Here is a 16,921-nt window from a genome sequence, read left to right on the forward strand (position 1 = left end):
GATTAAGCAGGTGAGCCATCAGTCCGTGGCAAACTCAGACTACTAGCTGTCAATGAGAACCGCACTATCCGCAGCATTTGCGCAAATCAAGATGGTCGCATGAGATGTTGGCTCGCGGTGTCGAGCATCGAAGGAATGATGGCATAGTACTTGACACGTAGGCACCCCAATTGAGTCGGCGTAGATTGGTAGATAGTTTCCAGACCGTCTTTGTGTATCTCTGAGTTTTGCCCGTGTGAGACATGCTCTTCAGCGTCCTTGTTCGATTGTGTTAACTTTCTCGTGATCTGGGAAGTCGGCCAAGATGGATGAGCCCATCGCCATCGTCGGCCTAGACGCCAGGCTACCCGGTGATGGAGACACTGCAGAGAAGTTCTATGAGTCTCTCCTTGCCGGGAGATCAGCTAGAACCGAGATACCACCAGAGAGATATAATGTAGATGCATTCTGGCACCCTCATGCCGAGAGGATCGGAGCTGTGGGTGCCCCTCAAGCTGCTGTCTTGAAGCCAATTGACCTTCCATAGACGCGAACAAGAGAAGCTCACTTTCTTAGAGGCAGCATTTCGGCCTTCGATGCTCCCTTTTTCTCCATCACGCCGACCGAGGCGCATAGTATGGACCCTCAACAGCGGGGCATGCTAGAATCTGTGTACAGGGCTCTCGAGAATGGTGCGTTGCTTTTGGGCCCAGAGATAATTATGCTAACATGTTGTTAGCCGGAATACCTCTTGCAAAAGTTACTGGATCTCAAACTGGAGTATATGTTGGTTGCTTTACATATGATTATAATGACATCACGGTCAAGGATCTAGATGCCCTGTCCATGTATGCCGCTACCGGGACTGTGGCTAGTATCCTTAGCAACAGGGTATCCTGGTTTTTCGACTTTCGTGGTCCGAGCATGACTATTGACACCGCATGTTCTAGCAGCCTTGTAGCTGCACACGAGGCATGCATGAGTCTTAAGCTTCGGGAGATCAACATGGTATGCATATCAAGATAAGATCTGGGTCTTGGAAAAGACTAACAAAGATAGGCGATTGTCGGGGGGTGCAATCTAATTTTGACGCCCGAGATGACATTGAAGCTTGATGCTGCCGGAGTTCTAGGGCCTGATGGCAAATCATATAGCTTTGATCATCGAGGGAATGGGTACTCCCGTGGGGAGGGCTTTGGCGTTCTAGTTCTGAAGCGTATGTCCGATGCAATTCGTGATGGAGATACTATCCGCGCAGTCATTAGAAATTCTTCTTCAAATCAAGACGGCAGGTCGCCTGGTATTACACAACCCACGAAAGCTGGCCAAGCCCAGCTCATCAGGCATGTGTACTCGCGGGCGGGATTAGACCCGTCCCTCACTCGATTCTTCGAGGCGCATGGGACAGGGACAAAAGTCGGCGACCCAATCGAGGCAGGCGCAATCAGCGAGATTTTCACTCCTTATCGATCTCCTGACCAGCCACTCTATGTTGGCGCGCTCAAGAGTAATGTGGGACATCTTGAAGGTGCAGCTGGAGTGGCTGCAATGATTAAGGGTGTTTTCACGCTGGAGCGTGGAGTGATCCCCGGTAACATCTGGTTTGAAAAGCTCAATCCAAACATAGATGAGTCCTGGAATCTCAAGTTTCCAACAGAGCCAACTGTTTGGCCTCAAGCTGGATTGCGTCGTATGTCCATCAACTCGTTCGGTATTGGCGGTAGTAACGCACATGTGGTCATGGACGATGCATACCACTTCCTACAACAATACCATTTGATTGGCAGCCATCGTACAGTAATCCATCCCAAGAAGCCTGTTTTAGACTTTCCCGCTGTGAACGGTAAGATTTGTCATTGTGGGCTCTTAATAAGACTGACTAACATGAGGTCGGCAGGAACATCGCATAAAGTGACGAATGGGGTTACCAATGGCCTGTCGAACGGACTTACCAATGGAGTCACAAACGGACATCCCAACGGCCTGACAAATGGAACGACCAACGGTGTAAGCATTGGACAGATAAACGGTGTACATGAGTCCTCTGAGAACAGAGGGAATGCAGAAATCCAAGAAGTTGGCCCAGCAAAGGCTAGCCAATTGATCGTATTATCTTCATACGACCAAGACGGTGTCAAGAGGGTGCAAAGCTCGTACAAAGATTACATCGCATCAAAGCGAAGCCGACATGAAAGGTTGCCTGACGAGGAGACGTTTCTCAAGGATTTGACTTATACACTGGCAAGCAAGCGAACTCACCATGCATGGAGATCTTTTAGTACTGCAAGCACGCCGAATTTGCAGAAGGCACTCAGCGAGATATCCCCACCAGTCAGAGCAAAGTCAGATCCACGTCTCGCATTTGTCTTTACGGGCCAGGGTGCACAATGGCCGAATATGGGAATAGAGCTCATGGCTTACCCAGTTTTTCAACGAAGTCTCCTAGCAGCCGATAAGTACTTGAACAGCATAGGTTGTTCATGGTCTTTGACTTGTAAGTGAACATGCTGATTCTACAGGTGACCTAGTTGCGCTTACTGCCTATAGATGAATTGGCGAAAGATGGTGGAGCGCCACGCATCGATAACCCCGAATTCTGTCAGCCAATTTGCACCGCTCTGCAAATGGCCTTAGCGAATCTGCTCGCTGCTTGGAATATTCGCCCTGATGCTATTACCGGCCACTCGTCTGGCGAAGTCGCCGGTGCTTATGCGGCAGGGGCAATCTCGCAGGAAGCGGCCTGGAAGATATCTTACTATCGCGGAAAGTTCAGCGCCAAGCTAGCCAATGCTGAAAACGCACCAAAGACAGGCATGGCCGCTGTTGGTTTGAATATTGAAGACACTCAAGCTGCCATCGACCGCATCAACCAGACAGGAGGGGAAGGCACGCTTGAGATAGCTTGTATGAACAGCTGGCAGAGTCACACAGTGAGTGGAGATGCCAACAAGATCAACTCGCTCGTCGAGACTTTGAGCAGCGAGAAGGTCTTTGCTAGAAAGCTCAATGTTGAGATGGCCTATCATTCTCAGTACATGAGAGCAATGGCCACTGAATATCTCGAAGCAATGGGAACGCTGGAGCCAGGTAGCTCTGAAACCACGCCTGGGCCGCAATTCTTCTCCTCCACTTATGGAGCCGCAATCCCGAAATCGAAACTACAACAGGCAGAATATTGGGTTGAAAACCTGGTCTCACCTGTGCGCTTCTGTCATTCAGTCACAGCATTGCTCTCGGGACCGGCTGCGGCAACGAAAATGAATGGGTACAGAGAAGACCGAACCGCCAGCCCAACCATTACTGATATCCTGGAGATCGGCCCACACAGTGCTCTCAAAGGACCTCTGTCCAATATTGCTAAGCAATGTCAAGGTGTTTCTGTCGACTATCATTCGGTGCTTATACGCAAACAGTCGGGCATAGAAAGCGCTTTGGGAGCGGCTGGATCTTTATTTTGTCGCGGTTTCGATGTCGAACTTTCTCACGTCAACGAATTAAGTGAGAATAGTGGGTATCGGCCACAAATGTTGACAGACCTCCCCTCGTATCCATTCAATCATTCAAAAGAATACTGGCTAGAGAGCCGGATGAGCAAAAACTTCCGCACAAGACCAGTCCCACGCCACGAGCTTCTAGGTGCTCCCGTGTCTGATTGGAGCATAGAGAATGCGATATGGAGAAATCATATTCGCATATCGGAGAATCCGTGGATTGAAGATCATAAAGTATCTGGGGATATTCTATACCCAGCCGCAGGCATGCTCGTGATGGCTATTGAAGCCAGTCGCCAAGTATCTGATGACAGCAAAGTTTTGAAAGGGTTTAGGTTCAAGGATGTGTCTATTCACGCCGCTTTGAGAGTACCTGATGACCCTCAAGGTGTGGAATCGCATTTCTATCTGCGACCCTACCGGGAGTCTAGCATACCAACTGCATCGAAATGGCACGAATTCCAACTGATGACTTTTGAAAAGAGCGAATGGAGAGAACATTGTTATGGTCTGATACAAACCGAATATGAGACAGAGTACACACCAGTCGATGGCGGTTTAGAAGAACAAATGCTTCAAGAAAGGTTTGCCGAAGATCTAAGGAATGCCGAAACTGGATGTGCGACTGAGGTATTGGTTGAGGACGTCTATCAGAATTTGCAAGAGGCGGGACTTGAATTTGGACCGACTTTCCAGACTCTAAGCAACGTGCGACTTGGGCCAAGCTTCGAATTGCTTGCAAAGGTTGAGTCACCTCTTCCCAGGATCGAAGCCTTGATGCCCCATGGATATGTCCAGCCCCATTTGGTTCATCCAGCTACACTGGACGGCATCTTGCAAGCGAATATTGCTTCGTTGGTCTCCAATCCAGACGGTTCTCGTGATACCCGAGTTCCCGTTCATGTAGAAGAGCTTTGGGTTGCGGCTGGACCACGAGCATCACACGATTCGTATCTGGTCTCAGTTGCACCAAAACTTCTCGAGAGGAATGACGTCGAGTGCTCAGTCGCGGCATTCAACTTTGACACACGTCAAAAACTGGTCCACGCATCAGGCTTACTTTTCAAAACCATTCCCCGGAGTTCCTCGCAGGAGGCTGGACAGTCTACGAGAAAAGGGGCATTCAATGTGGAATGGAAACCCGACCCAACTCTTCTCGACGAGGCGCAGTCTTCCCACGTATTTGCACTTCCTATGTCTCGAGACGTGGATCCATCAGATTGGATGATCGAATGTGAGACATTATGTATTCTGTACATACGCCGCTTTTTGGAATCCGTTTCTCAAGAGACACGGGACAAAATGGATTGGTTTCATAAGAAATACGTCGAGTGGATGGAACATGTTGTGCAGACAACGCCATTAGGGGCAGGCTTAACTGACGTCAATTCACTAGAAGAGAAAGTTCTAGACAGAGGCGTCCCTGAGGGCAAGCTCATCATTGCAGTTGGTCAAGCTCTGAATGAAATCCTTGGGGGCACACGCGATCCGCTGGAAGTGATCTTCGGGAACAACCTAGCCGAGAACGTGTATAGAAACGGTCTTGGTTCTGAAAGATGCTACCTACAGCTTTGCAACTACATAGATGCTTTGGTGCACAAGAACCCGACCATGCAAATGCTTGAAATTGGTGCTGGAACAGGAGGCGCAACCAGGCCCATTATGCAGACATTGACGAAGCATGGGCAACGATACCAACACTACACTTTCACCGACATCTCGCCTTCATTCTTTGAGCACGCCAGAGAAAATTTTAGTGGTCAGCTAGGGAGTATGAGCTTTAAGGTGTTGAACGTTGAGAACGATCCTCTCGAGCAGGGCTTTGAAGCTGGCACATACGATCTCATCGTTGCTGCTAACGTCCTTCACGCAACTAAAAAGATTGATGTTTCATTATCAAATGCAAGAAAGCTCCTCAAACCTGGTGGAAAGCTCCTTCTCTATGAGATCACCAACACAGATATTATATTGAGCAGCTTCTGCTTCGGTGTACTGCCTGGGTGGTGGCTCTCAGAAGATGCTGATCGGTGTTGGGGTCCCTTAATGCCCGCAGACACTTGGCGAAGCCATCTCATTGCATCTGGTTTCACTGGCCTTGATGGTGTGTTTGATGATTTCCCTGGATCGAAATATCAGATTAGCTCGATCCTTGTATCAGGTGTCTCTCCAGTGGCCCCAGCAAGTGCTATCAGTCCAGTCTACATTATGGTGGATGCAGCATCCGCTTTGCAGAAGGAAGTAGCCGATGGCCTACTGGGTCTCCTGTCTGAGCGGGGACCCTGTGAGATCGTCACAATCGAGAATGTTCCGGTTGATATTAATGGCACTACCTTCCTGGTTCTCGCTGAATTGGATGCACCAATCCTACAGAACGTGGCGGAAAGTACTTTCCAGATCATGAAACGATTAACAAATGATTGCAAAAATATCATTTGGCTTACACGTGGCGGAGTTTCATTTAATGCTGCTCCGGACTTGGAGCTGTCTCAAGGACTTGCAAGAGTTGCCCGGTTAGAAAATGAGCATCTTGACTTTGTCAATTTGTCATTTGATGGAAATGCGGATGCGACCATAATCATTGAAAAGTGCAAACAAACAGTCCTTGCCAACCAGGACCAGCGTGAGAACTCAATCAGAATCATCAACGGAATTCCTCATGTACCACGCCTGGTGAAGGCAGAATACTTGATGAAGCATGTTCAGACCCAAACTGGATCCCTCGAGGTGGTGCAGCAACAATTTGCGGCAGATCCCACCCGGTCACTTGCTCTCCAGATTGAAAATTTGGGGCAATTGGACACTCTGAGGTTTGAGGATGATCCACTATCAAATAAGCCGCTGGAAGATGATGAAGTTGAGTTCAAGCCTATGGCTTGTGGAATCAATTTCCGTGATCTAGCTTCTGCTCTAGGCAAGATTGAAGAACCGGCTTTTGGACTGGAAGCGGCTGGAATCGTCACGCGGACAGGTCCGAACTCGAAGTTTGCAGTAGGTGACCGAGTCTTTGGGTTATCTTTCTTGGGGGTCATCAAGACACTTGCTCGATCGTCCGATGGGTTCCTTGCCCAAATTCCAGAATCAATGTCATGGACTGAGGCTGCATCAATACCTATCGTCTACACCACTGCGTATGCGGTACTATTCGAGACCGGCACTGTCCGCAAGGGTGATACCGTCCTCATCCATTCCGCTGCTGGTGGGTTTGGGCAGGCTGCGATTCAATTGGCACAACATCAAGGGGCGGAGGTGTTCGTGACTGTGGGTAACAATGAGAAGCGCGAGTTCTTGGAGGCCACGTACGGGATACCCCGAGACCACATATTCTCCAGTCGAGATTTGTCGTTCAAACTTGGTATTCAACGATTGACTGGCGGCCGTGGTGTGGATCTAGTTTTGAATTCTCTTGCAGGTGAAGCCCTTAGGGCTACCTGGGACTGTGTTGCGCCATTTGGTAGATTCGTCGAGCTGGGAGTTGCGGATATCAACTCGAACACACGCATCAGCATGGGCAACTTCGTTCGAAATGCCCGCTTTGAGGCGTTCGAACTCGCTTACAGAGCAGTACACGATCCAATTCGCACCCACGCCATGTTTCAGAGAATGGTTGCACTTGTCATCCATGGCAGTGCAGCACCTGGCCGCAAAACACCAATTACAACTTACCCGCTCTCTCAAATCCAGGATCTCTTCCGCCAAATGCAATCCGGAACTCATATTGGAAAGCTGGTTCTGGAGCCTCATGATGAAGATGTAGTGCCAGTCATATCGAGTCAGAAGCCTAAGAGCCAGTTCGATGCAAATGCTTCTTACGTAATTGCAGGCGGTCTGGGAGGTCTAGGACGGTCCGTTGCGCAGTGGATGGCATCTCGTGGCGCGAAGAATCTGATCTTGCTATCAAGACGCGGCGCAGCTCACCCATCCGCGATTGACTTCATTAAAGAGCTTGAATCCATATGCGACAAAGTTTCAGCACCACCCTGCGATGTGACGGACGAGGAAACTCTCAAAAGGGTTATAAATGAGTGTTTGAGTCACATGCCTCCAATTAAAGGATGTGTCCAAGGCTCGATGGTTTTGAAAGTAAGTACTAGAAAGCGCCTTGTGAGACTCGACCTTACGCTAATCCATCGTAGGATAATCGCCTCGAACACATGTCTCTCGAGGAATGGAATGAAGCTGTAAGATCTAAGGTGCAAGCGTCATGGAATCTTCATAATGTTCTAGGGCGTGATCTTGATTTCATGGTTCTTTTGTCCTCGATGATAGGCGTCACTGGCAATCCGGAACAGGCCAACTACGCTGCGGGAGGTGCGTTCCAGGACGCACTTGCCCATCACCTTGCCTCTCAGGGACTGAATGTCGTCTGTTTGGATCTTCCTGTCGTCCGTGGGGTTGGCTTTGTGGCTGAAAAGCCCGGACTGATGGAGTACATGCAGTCTACCGGCTGGGCTTTTATGGAAGAGAATGAGCTACACGCTGTGCTCGATTATCATTGCCGCCCATTATCGGAACCGGCCCCGATCAACAACGCACAGGTAATCCCTCGATTTTGGCTTCCTCAAGAAACCGCCTCTGAGGGTTATCAATTACCTGCGTGGAAGGATGACCTTATTTTCAGTCATCTTACGCAGACGGAGAAATCAGCGGAAAAAACAGGGGAAGCTAAGAAAGAGGTTAACCACGCTGCCCTTCTTGGAGTAGCATCTTCAATTGAGGAAGCAGAGAAGATTGTCCTAGAGGCACTACTACTCAAGATCTCCAGAGTCACAAGTGTCGAAATCGAAACACTGGATCCCGCAAAGCCACTACACGCGTATGGTGTCGACTCACTGGTTGCCGTTGAACTACGATCGTGGCTTTCTAAGGAGCTCCGGGCCGATGTTTCTGTGTTTGACATGACGAATAAGTCCAGCATCTACCAACTGGCCAGCACTACCACTGAGAGGAGCAAATTGACACCGAAGTTTGAATAATAATAACATGAGCAGAAGGAGTTGTTGATTCTTTGGGGCATTTCATAATACTTAATGTTCACTCCTTGGGTGGCGATACCCTTTTTGGCGCCAGTTCTGATTGTTTCAACCTATTTCTATCATCTCCAATAAAGCTCTTTAGTTTTCATTTTCAAATCAAGTTCTGTCTTTGTGACGTGAGAGAGACTATCCAAACTCGCAGATGAAAAGAAGCCATGAACGTTGCCCGTGAGTGAAGTAGCGCAGCTGCTTGCTTGCGCCAGTGAGATGCCCTTCGACCCAAGCCGTACATCCGAGCCTCGGGCAACCTCAGGTGCGCTTTTGGACGAGCTGGATTGGATTTCCATCTGGATCAGCAGTCCAAGCTAGTCTCAATTTGCCCCCGAGCCAATCGTGAGGTTTGCTAAGAGTCGGTGCGCCACTTTGAGTGAGGCGAGCGAAGTCGCGATCCGTATCATCAGTCCAGAGGACGATCTCAACAGGGCGTCCGCCAAGCTCCGGCTTCAGACCGTGATCGGAGATAGCGGAGTCAACCCATGCTATCCCAATGACGAAATGGTCGAGCTTGACTTCGACGTGGATAGGGGTGTCATTCTCCGGGTACCGAAAACTTTCTTTGAAGCCAAGGCCTTGATAGAAAGTCACCAGGCCAAGGACATTGTGAGAGTAGATATTGATTTGTGGGTTGGTGAACATCGTGTCGTGCACGTTGGATGTGAAATCAAACCCCTCTATTTTGCCCAGCGTTACAGGAGGTAATACCCGCGTGGCGGTTTAGAGTGTCTTTTACTTGCACGTGATGGGCTACGGTTGTTTCCTGGGTTTGGTCTTATGTGGGCGCCCATTTAACCAGCTTATCCAACAACTTACCCGCCACTCGTAATAATAATCAACGCTGGTAGCAGTAGTCAACGCTCGTGAAAGCAGTAAACTGTAATCACCGCAAGCCTCATCTTGGTTTCTCCAAGATTGATTCGGCGTGTATAGCAGTGAAACAGGGCAGCAGTGTCTGCCGTCGATTAACATCCTCTCAAGATATCACATAGCACGGCCGCAATAACAGGCCCCTAAGGTGCAAGAGAGTACCGAGAATGTAAAAGTAGCGAATATTATATTCGAACCAGTAGTAACTAGTAAAATAAAGCATAAATAAAGCAAAATGGTAGCTTATAAATCATCCGTTAACTTACAAGATTATGATCATCTGGCCCAACTGGCAGGTGAGTTTGATATATACTGGTTGATACGAAATTTTGGTTCATTAGACGATTGGAGGCACGTCTCCTAAGCGGCAGGTGCCGGAGATAGCTCGGTCAGACTTTCCCTGTGACTCAGGCTTCCCTTGTGCCTTCCTACATGATGCAATTTCTTTCCGCATTTACCATCCATTCGAAGAACTTTGACAGAAAACATTTTTCCTTCTCTAACAGGATGAAGGACTTGCAGATCGCTCCTTCCTCCTCCACGCAGATTGATATGGCGGAGGCATTGCGCCACGTTATGACCTCAACATTTCGGCTAGATTCAGCGATCGCGATGGACGGAGCGTACGACTATAATATCATGGATGGAGAGCTCGACGCGGACGACATTTTCCCCCACATCATCAAACTCAGCGATGAGCTCCCCACGATTCTGCAGGGTCACCTTACCCCAGAGCAGGCAGCCGCCATGGACGATCATCTTGTGGAGTGCCTAGCCAGAATGGTATTCGGCTCTAACAAGATCGAGGACGCTGGAGGAGACTACGACATCACTCTCAAGCATATACCTTTAAAGACGGCCGGAAAAGATGATGCAAAGCTGCCCAATGATGGAGAAGAGTTAGGGCTTAGTTACCGCCAAAGATGTGTGTAAATGACTAATTACAATCTAGAAACGGCGACGCACAACGGTAAGAGAGAGAGGCAGTCGTGGTTAAAATCAGAAATTCATGTATTGGAGACGAGTGTATATCTCGTAAATAGTCCTGCAGAGTGATCCGGACTACCATGGATCAAATACTCCGCCGAGAATGTTCCTCGAGTCTGCCGAAAAGTTCTTAAAGATCTTGGAAAACTATCCTTTTCTCTGCTTAAGATGACCTCCTGGACATACCTTGTCCGCTTTTCTGTCGTTGAGGAGAATTAAGTTCATTTGGGTCAACTCCTCGACATGGATCGAGACGCTGGTCGGGATTCTGTTGATAGCAAGGAGATCGCTGTTTACCTAATTGATGTAACCATCGTCGATGGAAGTCACCAAAGACATCTTGCATGTGAAGCAGGTGTGTACTCTCAATGTTCCAGCAACATTGACGTTGCCATCCTTTCTGACTAGCTTACCTTTCTGCAGCTTCTATCACCTAACTGCAAAGAAGATTGCACTTACATTCGTTGTCTCGGCTTAAATTATCTTGATCACGCTCGAGTATGTGCATCCTTATAGTCATACTGTAGTTTCGAAGCCAACTGTGCACCCACAGGAAACAAATCTTGCGATTCCAAAAGCACCCATCTTGTTCACCAAGCCTCGATCGGCCCTTGCCGGTCTCTATCCTGCCTCGATCAACATTCCCATGTGTGCTCAAGATGGAACGAGCGACTACGAGGCCGAACTCTGCCTTGTCATTGGCAAAACCGAAAGAGATATTCCAGATGAGGAAGCTATTGATTATGTGCTAGGCTATACTGCATCCAACGATGTATCGGCCCGTTCTTTGCAGAAGACCACCCCGCAGTGGTCCTTCTCCAAAGAGCTTGACGGGAGCTGTCCAATTGGTGACTTCAATGCCTTGAACTTGAGAACGCAAGTTGGGTACTAATACCCTGTGCCTTATCGTTAGGTCCTGTCCTTGTTTCTTCCTCTGTTATAGCTGACCCACAGGAACTGTCAGTCAAGGCAATATACAACGGAGAGGTTGTTCAAAACAGTCAAACCAGGGATATGATATTTGATGTCAAGAAGCAAATATCATATCTGTCCCAGGGCACTACTCTAAAGGCTGGGTCCTTCATCTTAACGGGCACTCTGGCCGGCATCGGCTTTCTCCGGCAACCCAGAGTGGTCCTCCGGGACGGTGATGAAATTTCGATCCAGATCAGTCAAATTGGGTCTCTTGTAAATAAAGTCAGGTATGATACGAGGTAGAATGAATCAGTGATGCAAACAGCTTGAATGTTATTTAGAATGCCTCAAATAGTAGTACTTTTAAAGGAGCAAAGGAGCTCAGCCCATTTAAAGTCCTAAACCTCCGTCATTCAGAAAAGATGCCTCTTCTTCGCCATATAAATAGAGATGAGCAAATAAAAAAGTTGATCATGAGAATCTAGAGTGTGTAGACCGGAAAAAGGATAAATGGTAGATGTTTGGTTTCTTTTTTTTTCGAAAGTAGAATCTGTACAGTTTCCGTTTAGTACGTAAGGTAATGAACAGAATTTGAATGACCATACAACCATACCCGTCGCGACAAAAGATATGTTGCGGATTTAGAACGGCTCAGAGATCACACACAATATTATTGGTCAAGATATGTGATGCTCCAAACCTACCTCTTTGCTGGGCTCTGATAAGCAATTACGGGTCGGCCTACCAGCTCGGACAGGCTTCTTAGGCAATGCAAGAGAGGTGTCATATTCACTTGATTGGCGGTCTGACATTTGGCTTACAGAAGGCTTCATCATAGAGGTGGTCACCTTGACCCCTTGCATTGCAAGTTACGATATACAAAACAGATGGTGGACGCCACCTCACTTCAAGTCCATATTCCCGGTACCCTTAGCCTCCTTCCTAAAGCAGCAATGTTGATGTAATTCACACCATTGCATTGAACCCCGGTAGTCGGCACTTGATAAAGGCAAAGCTTGATTGACCGGGGAGTGGGGAATCGACTTTGATAAGGTAGCGGAAGCGAACAGCCGCCATCTCATAGCACGCTCTTCCTATTAGTGGCGCAAGCTGTGTTATCGCAGGGCAGCGTTGCGGGATGTCTCATGGCGATTTTGCTCATGTCTGGCCGGCTATCGCCATCTTTTGGTGTCCACATGATAGCGGACGGCTGCGATGATAACGGCTTTTGCCCGGGCTTTCTTTCCATGAAGTGGATAGGATTCTGGGTCCATAGCTTTCAGGGTATATAATGAATCGAAAGTTTCACAAATCGATGCGTGGACAATTTAAACCACCGATAGACAGCCCCGACTAAGGTCGCACTTGTACTGGCCCATTATTGCTTCGCAACCTCGTGCACACACCACTTGATTTCCCTGCATCCAGTCACCATGACCCAGGTACCCCCCTCACCGATGCTGCCCATCGATGATGAGAAAAGTCCGAGGCTGACCGAAACCGGAGATGATGCTGCCCGGCATGCAACTTCAATTACGGAGGGAGAAACCGTTTCTTCAGATGGCGATGATGCCCTAAAGCTGGTTGGAACTCACGCTCACCGATTTGACGAGAAGTATTTCCTCCGTCTCAGACGCAAGATAGTGGGTTGATCCGAAACGAGCCACAGCATGAGGCATTCATGGAGCTAATTTACTCCTTCAGGACCTTCATGTCATGCCAATCATGATATTCGTATACTTCACTCAATTTCTAGACAAGAATATCTTGTCTTACGCGTCTATCATGGACTTTCCTGTCCATGGCATATGGTATAATGATGTTGCCCAAGCTTTCTATATGGGGTTTCTCGTCTGGATGTTTCCAACTCAGTATATCGCTCAGAAATTCCCGATTGCAAAGTACCTTGGTTGCAACATCATCGTCTGGGGTGGACTGGTCATGTTGCATGCCGTATGCCACAATTTCTCTGGGTTCTATGCACTCCGGTTCTTCTTAGGAATGCTGGAGGCTTGCGTTTCTCCTAGCTTGATCCTGATAGTCAGTATGTGGTATAAACAAAGAGAGCGGGCTACTCGGATCGGCTGGTTCTACGCTGGGAATCTAAGCACTTCGGTTGTGGGAGGAGGCGTTGCCTACGGAGTTACATTTTTTGAAGGCTCTATCGAGCCGTGGAAATTCTTATACCTGATCCTTGGTGCCCTCGCTATCATCAATGGTATTCTGGTTGTGCTGTTTCTCCCTGACTCGCCTATCACTGCTCGATTCTTGTCAGAAGACGAAAGGATCGCTGCGCTCGAACGTGTCCGTCTTGACCAAGCTGGCACTCACAACAAGCACATCAAGAGATATCAAATCACCGAGACCTTCAAAGACATTCGCTCCTGGATCATGTTCCTAATCATCATGTGCATCGGCATACCGAATGGTGGGAACTCTGCATTCAGCAACATCATCACAAAGAGCTTTGGTTGGACGTCACGTCAAACCCTGCTTCTTGACATGCCTCGTGCCGCTATCGGCGGGTTTGCAGTCGTCGCTGTGGGATGGCTCTCTGACCGCCTCAACGATCGTATGACCCTGATTCTCATATTCATGCTTCCAACGCTTATCGGCATGATTATCATGACCACGATGCAGTACGCTGGTCAGAAGGGAGTGCTTCAATTTGCCCAGCTATTCCAGAATCTGTCCGCTCCGTGTTTCCCTCTTTGCTACGCGTGGAATGCATCTAACACTGGTGGTCATACGAAGAAGGTCACTGTCAACTCATTCACGCTCTTCACCTTCGGCGTAGGTTCAGTAGTTGGCACCTATATCTTTCTACCCAAAGATGCTCCCGGCTACATCCCCGGCAAGGCAGCTATTGTTGTTCTAACTGCGATTATGATGTGTTGCTGTGTCGCGATGGCTTATGTCAACACACGCTGGAATAGGCAGAAGAAGATCGCACTTGAGAAGCTCATTGCTGACAACAATTGGACCGAGGAGGATGTCGCGCGTGAAAGAGAGAAGGCCGCGTTTCTTGATCTGACTGACCGAGAGAATGTCTTTTTCGTTTACACGCGCTAATACTCTTCTTCGCTTCTTCTGTCAACAATTCAGTCCACGCTTCGTCTCAAACAAATAGCACTAGGCTCATTTCTGTGGATAATTTCTGCATGAGTTGATTTGCCAAATTCTTGCTGGGTTTGAGCTGAAAGGCAAAATCTACATAGCCAATGACGAGGTTGAGATGCCGTGAAGGCGAATTCAGTTCGGAATAGAAATTCGTACTATATTTGTCTGTCGACTGTTTCTTAAATGAAGGACTTTGGATATGAATTAAGAAAATTCTGATGATCATAACTGAGTGAAGTGTCTGTTTGTGAAGACCGTGTCGTCAGTAAGGTAGTCTCTCCATGAGAAAAGCTTGTGACTCGTTCCTCTTCGTTTTGTCTTTTCGCCCCTTCACTTTGTTCTTAAGATTTTGTTCCCCAATTTCCTCTTCAGAGAATGGCTCTCCAAGTACCAATTCTCTGCGTACAGCTGTCAAAATCTGCCAAATAACCTCCGCTAGAGTTGCAACCCCCAAACCGAGAGCCAGCCATTGTCCAGTTGACTGCATTACTATGCGCTGAGATCCTCTCCTAACTGTACCCTCGACAAACCAGATCGGAAATAGGTAGGCGGGCAGCAGAAGCAATAGCATGACAAGAGCTCTAACCGAGTCGTACTCTGTCGGCACAATCTCAATGATGCGAGCGAAGATTCCGCGTCTTCTTTTCAAGGAAAGAGGAACGGCGACAACAAAGATAATCAGACCAACAGAGTACAATACGAGCATTGCTGCCTTGCCGTTCTTGCTGAACAACTCGTAGTGACCGGAGAACAAGGTTGACTCTTGTGTGCCACAGACACGTTCATCACTCTCTTTCCAGCCGTCGCTCCAGAACCAGAGGGCTTGTACATAGGTGTAGATCACAGTGATTATAAATAGAATACCCTTGGTGAAACCTAAGTAGCCGACTTCCCATTTTTGAAAGAGCATCGCATATGGCACGATTGTTGTTAAAACCCAGAGCTGTCCGGTTGCGACCCAAAAGTCCTGCACTACGGGGTAGGATGTGAAGACAACACCGGTAGCTTTCATAGACAGTATCAGGTTATATACAATTGAAGACATGATTGTTGCCGGTAGAGCAGATGCGAGCCTCAGTGAGCCAGAACATATAGTTAGGCCAAGGGCAACAGCCTGAAGCCAGAGGCCAACTCTGACTCCATTTCCTGCAATGTCAGGATCGGGAGAGGCATCACATCGTGATTGATCCACCTCGGCGCGATTCCAAATCTCGTTCGGGGTGATCGATCTGCCCGCACAGCTATATGATGTGAAAAAAGAAACAACACAAAGCAAAGTTATGGAGAGCTTCATACTTGGTATGCCACCCGACGTGCTGAGAAAGTAGAACTGCGTTGAAAACGATGGATTTACTTTAGTTCAGCAGGAGGTTCATAGTAGCTGGCCACATCTTCCCATTTGTATTTCTAGTCAGAGAATTGTGTGGAAGTCGTGCTCTGTATATGTACAACTTTCGGGCCTCAAGACTACTAGCCCACCAACTAACACAGCCACGCTGTCCTGCTGGCGACTACTGCATATCCACTCAACATTCACGGAGGTTTATCAAAATGGCAGAGCTGTGCACCTAAATTTAGAATTGGGGGCTGAATTTCACATAGGGCCTTAGCTGCGATGATCAATTGCGTTACTAGTGACTCTGTTGTCAAGAGTCGATAGCTTCAAAGATGCTGGGGGCCGTACGTCTTGCCGAATAGCATGCATGTATGCTGACAAAGACCAAGTGAACAGTACTGCCCCTGCCCAGCTCTGAACAAGCTCACCATGTGATCCCCCGAACCTATTATTTGAGCCTAAAGGTTTTTTTTATTTTTCGCCCCCAAGAGCGAAAGCGGCGAACTTGAAAACGAGAGTCAGAGACGTAGAACTGCGTGATCTCCCACCAGACCGTAATAACCTTCCTTTCGAAGAGGTTACTAGTCTGGGATAGGTAGTAATGAGCCCTGTAAGATATCAAAACGCGAAATGGTGCCCTTTTTATGGCGCTGTCGAGGAGGACTTAGTCATCTTATCGAACCGAAACAAACCCCCACATGGCCTAGGAACGTGTTTGGCTTGCTGCGAGGACGGATCTAATTGGCATGCTGCACTAAGAAATAGCGCGTTATTGTTGTGGCATCCGACGACATCAACTCTCCTTCTGGAAGACCACAAGCTGCATACCAGTAGATGCCGCTTAGGCCAATGACGAAGGTCATCTAGCGACTCACTATGCAGAGCGCTGGCAGTAACTAGCCCGCCGAAGCGTAGCCATGCCCAATATGGCGCAGCCTACACCGCACCCTAATCGTCGACGGGATAAACCAGTATTAAGCTGCAACTTCTGCAGGGGACGGAAGTGAGTGCATCTTAGAAGACCTTGGTACCGAATTAAGTGCTGATCCACGCTTTATCTAGGCTTCGTTGTGATAGACAATCCCCATGTGGCGGTTGTGTCTCACGTGGCAAAGCCGCAGATTGCACCTACGCCTTTTCCGAGGAGGAGCGTAAAGATGCCATCGACTACCGGCCGAGATCACATGCTAGGAGCT

The 16,921-nt window shown here is 48.3% G+C and overlaps 2 protein-coding genes across 2 annotated transcripts; both read left to right on the forward strand.

Annotated features, from left to right (window-relative positions):
• Positions 1–9,979: 9,979 nt before the first annotated feature.
• On the forward strand, positions 9,980–10,341 carry UCRPA7_8061 (hypothetical protein; the record flags this gene model as incomplete). Its single annotated transcript, XM_007920590.1, has 2 exons — positions 9,980–10,266; positions 10,320–10,341. The coding sequence occupies 2 exons, from the start codon at positions 9,980–9,982 to the stop codon at positions 10,339–10,341; spliced, it is 309 nt and encodes a 102-aa protein (XP_007918781.1).
• Positions 10,342–13,315: 2,974 nt separating this feature from the next.
• UCRPA7_8062 (putative mfs general substrate transporter protein) lies at positions 13,316–14,341 on the forward strand (the record flags this gene model as incomplete). The annotated part of the gene is made up of 1 exon (XM_007920589.1): positions 13,316–14,341. One exon carries the CDS (start codon positions 13,316–13,318, stop codon positions 14,339–14,341), a length of 1,026 nt encoding a protein of 341 aa, XP_007918780.1.
• Positions 14,342–16,921: the final 2,580 nt, after the last annotated feature.

The sequence above is a fragment of the Phaeoacremonium minimum genome (assembly GCF_000392275.1).
Source record: "Phaeoacremonium minimum UCRPA7 unplaced genomic scaffold PA7_03_scaffold_576, whole genome shotgun sequence".
NCBI classification, from domain to species: domain Eukaryota; kingdom Fungi; phylum Ascomycota; class Sordariomycetes; order Togniniales; family Togniniaceae; genus Phaeoacremonium; species Phaeoacremonium minimum.